The 8195-nt window shown below is 35.6% G+C and overlaps 5 protein-coding genes across 5 annotated transcripts in view; 2 read left to right on the top strand and 3 right to left on the bottom strand.

Moving 5' to 3' along the window:
* Nucleotides 1-1634, bottom strand: part of SMN1 (Smn1p) — a gene marked incomplete at both ends in the record, with an annotated part of 1833 nt that extends 199 nt beyond the window's left edge. Inside the window, one exon of the mRNA XM_003669848.1 lies at nt 1-1634. This exon is cut by the window's left edge and continues 199 nt beyond it. Coding sequence (XP_003669896.1) covers nt 1-1634 — 1634 coding nt within the window.
* Nucleotides 1635-2052: 418 nt separating this feature from the next.
* MGM101 (Mgm101p) lies at nt 2053-2937 on the bottom strand (the record flags this gene model as incomplete). Its single annotated transcript, XM_003669847.1, has 1 exon — nt 2053-2937. One exon carries the CDS (start codon nt 2935-2937, stop codon nt 2053-2055), a length of 885 nt encoding a protein of 294 aa, XP_003669895.1.
* Nucleotides 2938-3192: 255 nt separating this feature from the next.
* Nucleotides 3193-4386, top strand: PPX1 (exopolyphosphatase; the record flags this gene model as incomplete). The annotated part of the gene is made up of 1 exon (XM_003669846.1): nt 3193-4386. The coding sequence occupies one exon, from the start codon at nt 3193-3195 to the stop codon at nt 4384-4386; it is 1194 nt and encodes a 397-aa protein (XP_003669894.1).
* A 795-nt stretch (nt 4387-5181) lies between these two features.
* Nucleotides 5182-6270, top strand: HOM6 (homoserine dehydrogenase; the record flags this gene model as incomplete). The annotated part of the gene is made up of 1 exon (XM_003669845.1): nt 5182-6270. The coding sequence occupies one exon, from the start codon at nt 5182-5184 to the stop codon at nt 6268-6270; it is 1089 nt and encodes a 362-aa protein (XP_003669893.1).
* A 347-nt stretch (nt 6271-6617) lies between these two features.
* RPN10 (proteasome regulatory particle base subunit RPN10) lies at nt 6618-7469 on the bottom strand (the record flags this gene model as incomplete). The annotated part of the gene is made up of 1 exon (XM_003669844.1): nt 6618-7469. The coding sequence occupies one exon, from the start codon at nt 7467-7469 to the stop codon at nt 6618-6620; it is 852 nt and encodes a 283-aa protein (XP_003669892.1).
* Between the last annotated feature and the right edge of the window lie 726 nt (nt 7470-8195).

Genomic DNA, 8195 nt, shown 5'->3' with positions numbered 1-8195 from the left:
CAGGTAAATATTTTATACTGCACTACACTTGGTAATTTATGGAAGATTTGAGAATTATGGGGAGTATCATCACCATCACAACCAAAATCATCTCTTGTAATAAATCCTTCACGATAGGACGGATCGTTCACTAGGGGGCATGATTCAGGACGATCTGCAATTTGATTTTGGTTTATACGAACTGCCTGTGGAGGTCCTAAATTCATGATAGAAGGTCTTTCATTCAAAAAATTCTTGACTTGTTCAGCAATGTTTAATGGAATTTCCAAATATTTCCAATCATTGGTGAATGGCATGACAATATATTCACTATCTTTTGTAAATGGGCCCTTATGAAGATCGTAACGGACTGCCCCTGTATTCATTATGACAAATCTACTTATTGAATTGGTATCGAAAGTATCGGATCTCAATCTAGGTAAAACTTTATTGGTCAAGAAATGATAAATATTTTCTTTAGAATCCAAACTTCTTGCTATCATATAATATGTCTTAGAGACATAACCTATGACTCTATTCAGACCTAAACTTCTTCTTAAATTTTTCAATTTAGATGATACCAAATCACCTCTTAATGATTTGAAAATTTTAGCATTACTATGATGTTTAAATGACCTTTTGTTAAAATCAATGTATCTCCTGAAAAATGTTGGAGTATCTGTCTTTACACCATCGATTGATAAAAATCCAACTGTTTCAGCATACTTCCCACTTTGTAGACAAGCAGATTTCTCATCAAGAATGACGAAATCACGAATATGAGAATGGCCACCAAAATATTGGATAATTATATTTGGATAATATTTTCTTAAATATTGATGAACTTGTTCCATTTCATGGTTAACATTATCTGTGACAGGTAAATGACCAAAGACTAGTAACATATCCAAATCATTTTCTGGGTGCTTGATTAACATTTCTTGAAACCAATCCTTTGTCGTTATTTCTTCAATGGGGGACGTAACTCTTGCTCTCGAGTTTGCCCTTTGGAAATGGAAAATAAATGATAAAGCTAATATTTTAATTCCTCTCTTTGGTGTTTCTAAGTGCAAATACTTATTTCCGAAAGGTACAATATCACCATTAGCCTTAATGAACTCCACATTACTAGAAATATATTTCCCTTTAAATTTCCTTGACATTACAGTAGAGTAATATTCCAACACAGTCTTTTCAGGATTATACAATTCATGGTTCCCCAATGTTAAAAGATCATAATCCATTTCATTAAACAACTCAGTAGAGGCAATACCGTTTGGCACAGTAGCATCACATAGCCCATTTCCATCATGTTTATCACCAGTATCAATGATTAAAATATCATTTTCTTTACCTATTCTATTATGTTTAAAATGTTCCACAAAAGTGATGAAATCACCCCAATCTGCATCGAAATCCGGCTGCACTATATGTGATCCAATCCAACCATGGCTGTCTGTTGTATGGAGGAAATTCAATTCTCCTACTTCTAACCCTCTTAGTTTTACTTCAGTGCTTGGATTATTAATATTCTCCTTTACTTCCAGGGGGATGGCATCAAATACTTTCTCCGGTATTATCGCTGATCTGGCCAAATTACAAATTAGACTGCTTATTGTGATGACTCCGAGGAGTTCATGTACAATATGTTTCATTATTTTAGCTGTGTTTAATAATACTGTCGATTCAGCAATATTAGGGTATCTTTATTTGTTATTTTTATTCCTTTTCTTGTCTTACTAGTTGTCCTTAGTCATCCACTTTATGTACGTAGTTTATCTATTTATATATATTTTTATTAGAAACGGAAGTCACTCTCTGTCGTTTTCGTCTTATATATATATATATATAGACATACATCTTTGAGACTGTTGATTCAATGAAGGATAGAACTGTTCTTCCACTACTAGGTTATATTATACTCTGATATTAGTTATTAAAATGTTGAAGGGTTTTAATATACAGCTTAATTGATATATAATGGTATTTTTGATTTTACTACGTCCATTGACTGATAATACGGAATATTTACTTGTATTTTCTCTTGGATTTCATCGTTCATTAGTTACACACTTATTTAAAAGGATACTCGACTTGTCTATCCTTTCTTAGCCAGATCTTCTTCTTCTTCTTCGTAACAACATGTTCCACAAACTTATCCATACAAAAAGTAGTCTTAAACTTCTTAATAAATACAGGATCCCATAATTCAGACCCAATCCCCAAATCCTTACAACATCTCATTAACGCATTACTCTTACAACCCTCAGTAGCAGTAGGAATCCCACCTTCATTAAAATAATCTTGTTCTCCTCTAGCAACACTAACCAATTGACCATGACAAATCAATGCATATTCTCTCGTCACCAAAGAACTTGTCACAATGGTCTCGGAACGTGGTACAAGCCCCCATCCACCGGCACCAAACACTTTAGTCAAGATACGACGATATTTAATCTCAGGTAAATAAATTAATCCGTCTGGTTTAATCTCTATATCTTTGGGGTCTAATTCTTTCATTAATTCTGTTTGGATTGTCGCATTGAACGGTTTACTACCTATCCCATGCCAAGATTTGGTCCAGTCTACATCATTATTAGTTGTATTAGATTCTTCCTTGGTAATAATTTCAGGTAAATCAGGTAGTCCTTTCGTTGCGGTGGTGGTGGTACTTTCCAATGGAATGTTGCCCAATGATTGATTCAATGTCTTTGAAAAGACAGCTTTCGTTGCAGTTTTAGTAGCTGTAGTGCTACTTGGCTGTGAAGCAGATGATGAACGGTATGTTGTGGTAGGTTTCCTCACAGTACTGTTACTACTAATAGTGGCAGTGGCAGTGGCAGGGGCAGTTGCTGTTGATGTACTACTTGACGTACTTGTAGTGGTGGTTATTAGACGTGTCGCCAAAGGGAAAGACCTCTTTAGGAAAATTGATCGATGTGTGAGATGGTACATCATTGCGTGTATCCTTTCACGTATTTACTTGGGGTATCTCTTATTCTTGTTGTTTCTTGGCCAGTATGTATTGTATATAGTGTTTTATAATCATCGCAGACAGTAAATTTTTTATGTGCCTTGTCACATTTTTTACCATTTTTAACTTTACGTTATCAGAATAAGAGAGGAAGCTGATGATGATGCTGATGATACTGCTGATGATGAGTAAAATAAAGAAGGCTAATAGCTACGGATAGAGAATAGGAACGATCAATCATGTCAACAAACATCTTTACTGTCCGTCAATTCTTAGAGCAATTGAAAAATGTACACTTACCCAAGATCATAGGGTCAACTATGAATTTAAACATAGTATATGGTAATGAGAGTGCAGATTTTGATTCCATTACGAGCGCCATTTCATATGCTTATTTCAGTTATATTCACCATGGTTATCAGAAGGGTATCAATCCTATCATTCCTATCATTAATATCCCTAGACTTGAGTTAAAATTAAGGAAGGATGTTATGATTGCACTGGATAAGATGTCCATTAATGAAGATACCTTATTTTTCATGGATGATTTAGACAAATGGGAGGATATTCATAAAGGGAAAGTGTCAGCTAGACTTGTAGATCATAATGATCAACCAAAACAACAGTATGGAGTGGACAAAGTTACTGGGATCATTGATCATCATTTTGATCAGAAGAATTTCTTAGACGCTAAACCAAGAATTATAAGACCTACGGGGAGTTGTACTTCTTTAGTTTTCAATTATTGGTATGATATGTTGGGGAAATCATTGGAAAAGATTATTGATATTATCCCATTATGTTTAGGAGGTATTCTTTTAGATACTTCTAATCTTAAACATAAAGTTGAAGATCCAGATTTAGAAGCTATGGCGCATCTAAAAGAAGGGTTGATTCAATATAATGAGACTTCCTTATCCAATATTGATATTGACAGTTATTATAAGGAATTAAACCATGCTAAGAAGGATATACGTGACTTTAGTGTGAAAGATATTCTTTGTAAAGATTATAAACAATTTGAATTCAAGACCAAAAATAATGTTCCAATCGTCATCGGTGTTGCTTCTATAGTTAAATCTTTGGATTGGTTGTACAAGAATATCTCTCCAGATTCCAGTTTCAAGAAGCAATGTGTTGAATTTAGAAATGAACGTAAATTGACCGTACTTGTGTTAATGACTAAGAAGTCCGATGAAAATGGGTTTAAGAGAGAATTAGGTATCATACCAGATCCATCTTTCAAACCAGAAAACGTTAATAAACTTGTTGACATGATTACAGGTCAATTAGCATTAGTCAACGACACTATAAGTACCATGACAGACACTGAAGAAGATCCATATTTGGTCTTTGATCAGCAGAATGTCCAGGCAACCAGGAAGCAAGTGGTCCCCTTTGTGAAGGAAGCCATTGAGCAGTTGACCGTTTAGACCAGACACATATTTTCTTATATCTATACCATTATCTTTATACAATGCGGATGAGACAGTTCTTTGACACTTCCAGTCGTCTGACACCTTTTTACATATACGTACACAGAATATAAGAGATGGATGAGAAGAGAGGAGCGAGAAGGAAAACGCCACAATTTTTTTATTTTTTGAGAAATTCTGGAAATATCCGACACTTTTTCCGGGTTCTCACAGGGTATAATATTAAGCCCTGATTATAGTTCAGCTAATTAGCACAATAACCCGAGTGGGACAGTTGACAGTTGACAGTTGACAGTTACTTAACTTAATAATCCTTTACTAGACTTTATACGAAACCATCCTGGGGAAGATAGTTACAGAACGATGAAATATATATCAAACTGAGAAATATATTCGTTTTGCTAAGAGCTAAGAATGTGGCGATAAAAATTTGCGCCAGTATTAAGAGGTGAAGATGTTAGGATTTTGCAACGCCCTCACTTTCCTTATTTTTTTTTCCCAATCAACTGAGGGTTAATTCCTATCTATCGATCGCCCCATCCAACAATCTGAATTTGAAAATACCCCAAAAAACCAAACCCTAAAGATCCCCAAATTATTGCACGTGCTGGGAAAAGTGAAAAAAAATGAGAACTACGGCAGGTTGAAATACGTACACTATATATAAGAGAAAGACTCATTTCACCATCTCAATCTACATTGCGGTGTTTCATTCTCGACGAGACTCAATTCGCTATCAAAAAGCTGCCATCAACTAGCTGTTCAACCATCCCAATTCAGTAAAAACCCAAAATGCCAGCCTCTAAAAGTGTCAATGTTGCAGTCATCGGTGCCGGTGTCGTCGGTTCCTCATTATTAAATCAATTAATCGCCCTAAACACCAACATCAAATACAACTTGATTGCCCTAGCAGAAGCAGAAAAATCATTATACTCTCACAATTACGAACCATTACAAACCTCCCACACCTGGGATTGGGCCACCGCTTTACAAAACGCCACGGAAAAAACTTTGCCATTACCAGATTTAATCACATTCCTATCCAAATCTCCTAAACCAGTCATCTTAATTGACAACACATCCAGTGCCTACATTGCCTCATTCTATCCAAAGATTGTCGAAAACGGGATCTCCATCGCTACTCCAAACAAGAAGGCCTTCTCTTCTGATTTGAAAACTTGGAACCAATTGTTCGCAGGTAACGAAACTGACGGGTTAGTTTACCATGAAGCAACAGTCGGTGCTGGTTTACCAATTATCAGCTTCCTAAGGGAAATCATTGCCACTGGTGATGAAGTGGAAAAGATTGAAGGGATTTTCTCCGGTACTTTATCTTACATCTTCAATGAATTCTCTACCATTGCACCAAATGATGTTAAATTCTCTGATGTAGTTAAAGTTGCTAAGAAGTTAGGATATACTGAACCTGATCCAAGAGACGATTTGAATGGGTTGGATGTGGCTAGAAAGGTTACCATCGTTGCTAGAATTTCAGGATTAGAAGTGGAAAATCCAACTAGTTTCCCTGTACAATCTTTAATTCCAAAGGCTTTAGAATCAATTGAAACCGCTGATGAATTTTTGGAAAAATTGTCTCAATATGATGATGAATTGAGTAAATTGAAAGAAGAAGCAGCTAAAGAAGGTAAAGTTTTAAGATTTATTGGGAAAGTGGACGTCAAGACCAACACTGTTTCTGTTGGTATTGAAAAATATGATGCTTCTCATCCATTTGCTGCTTTGAAGGGATCTGATAATGTTATCTCTATTAAGACTAAACGTTATCATAACCCTGTCGTTATTCAAGGTGCTGGTGCCGGTGCTGATGTCACTGCTGCTGGTGTCTTAGGTGATGTTATTAAAGCTGCTCAAAGACTTTAAACTATTTAGTGACGTTGATATAATTTTGCATGTATATTTGCGAGTACTTGTATAAATTTAATTATATATACAATTAATATCGAGCCAATAATAAACCCATTTAACATAAATAAATAAATAAATAATTTCCAGATGATGCCATATTTGGGAGGAGAATTAAAGCTTAAGGCGGTATCAAGAATGCTAGATAGGGTCGAATGCGAGTTTTCGATCAATTCAAGAAACTGAACTTAGCCAAACTTATAGCATAAAGGTTTGTAGCAATAAGGTAACATAGTATAATATAGTACGATACGATATGATATGATGTCATTAATTTTATTTATTTACTTATCTAGTTAATTGTTTTATTTTGGTTGTTCTTCTTGGTTTGAAGGTTGATCTTCGGAGGATTGCTGTTCTTGCTGTTGCTGCTGCTGCTGCTGCTGCTGCTGTTGTTGTTGTTGCTCCTGTTGTCTTACTCTTTCTTGTCTTTGTTGTTCCTCTTCCATGGAAAGACGTAACGCCATAGCTAATTCTGGATCCATGGAGGGATCAACACCGAAATCCATGAACCCACCATCCATACCACCTGCGCCGCCAGCACCCATCATTAAATCATTGCCCGTAACACCACTTTCCAATATGACTGCAGAGGACGCTATAGACTCGTATAATAATCTTGAATTGGAAGGTGCAATAGTGACCAAATTACTACTTTCATCAGAAACATTATTTGCCACACTAATAAATTCCATTAACAATTCATTATTGGTATCAATTTCACCAAAATTGATTATATCAATGGCGATCTTATTTTTCTTTAATTTCTTGGCTAATTTAATTAATTCATCCTTAGGCTCCGTGATGGGGCTACAAACGAACATTACAATTCTTTGATGTTGGATTTGATTCTGACGGTGTTTCAAAGTCAATGCAGCAATTTGAATTGCAGTTGTGAATTGAATGGATCCACCGATAGACGTATCATGCAAACCTGATAATATTTTCCCGAATTCTGAAGTGAACGTGGATAATACGGTGGGATTGGAGCCTGCTGAAGACAAGAGAGCTAACGTATTTTCAGGATTACTATTTCTCTTGGCTTGGAATATGAATTCTACTGCGTCAATTTGAGCTTCAAATCTTGTCCTTGGATAATCTCCGTTTCTAGAATATTCGGAATTATCTACTATCAATACCGTTGCCTCGAGAACCATTGCTATTTTTTGTCTTTTATTACGTATGTCTACCTGTTCGTCAATCAAGTATATCAATTGACAATGTGTCTACTATCTTGCCTTGTTTCCCCTCCTTCTTAATCGATCGTTGTACTACCGACGGGTGGCAAAAGCTGTGAATCTAATAATGCTAATTCTTCAAATAGAATTTTCTATCTATTATATAAAAGGTCTGTGTCACGTGGCGGGAGAAATAGAGAGAGAAACATATACAGGACATGTCTTCTTGCAGTTTAACTATATGGGAGGAATGATGAATAATGGATAATGAAGAGTTGATGATGAATAATGAACTACACACAATCTACTACTACTACTACCACTACTACTAGTCACTATAGAGGTAAGTAAGAACCTTTGTTTATTTGCGGTCCTTGAACAAAAATGAAGGATGATAGGCCAACCACGAGCAAGACATTGTCTGATTCACAGAGACAATCTTTGAAAAAACAAGTAATAGCATGTCTCGATGCGAAATGTATGTATAATCTCTAGTCTCATATCCTTCAGTTTAATCATGGTGCATACATTATACTAACTTATGACGTTATTTTATGCAACGTACAATATTTTATCTTAGACGCGGAAGCAATGGAGGAATGTAGTCGCATCAACGATGCCTATATGAGAGAATTAAATAATCATCTTTAATAAAGAGGTAAACAGTAATATCATCAATAATCATTTGACTATACGGCGAAATCC

Source organism: Naumovozyma dairenensis, chromosome 4 (assembly GCF_000227115.2).
Source record: "Naumovozyma dairenensis CBS 421 chromosome 4, complete genome".
Taxonomy (NCBI): Eukaryota; Fungi; Ascomycota; class Saccharomycetes; order Saccharomycetales; family Saccharomycetaceae; genus Naumovozyma; species Naumovozyma dairenensis.
Note: the sequence above shows the minus strand (reverse complement) of the source record. Positions and strands in the feature narration are given on the sequence as shown.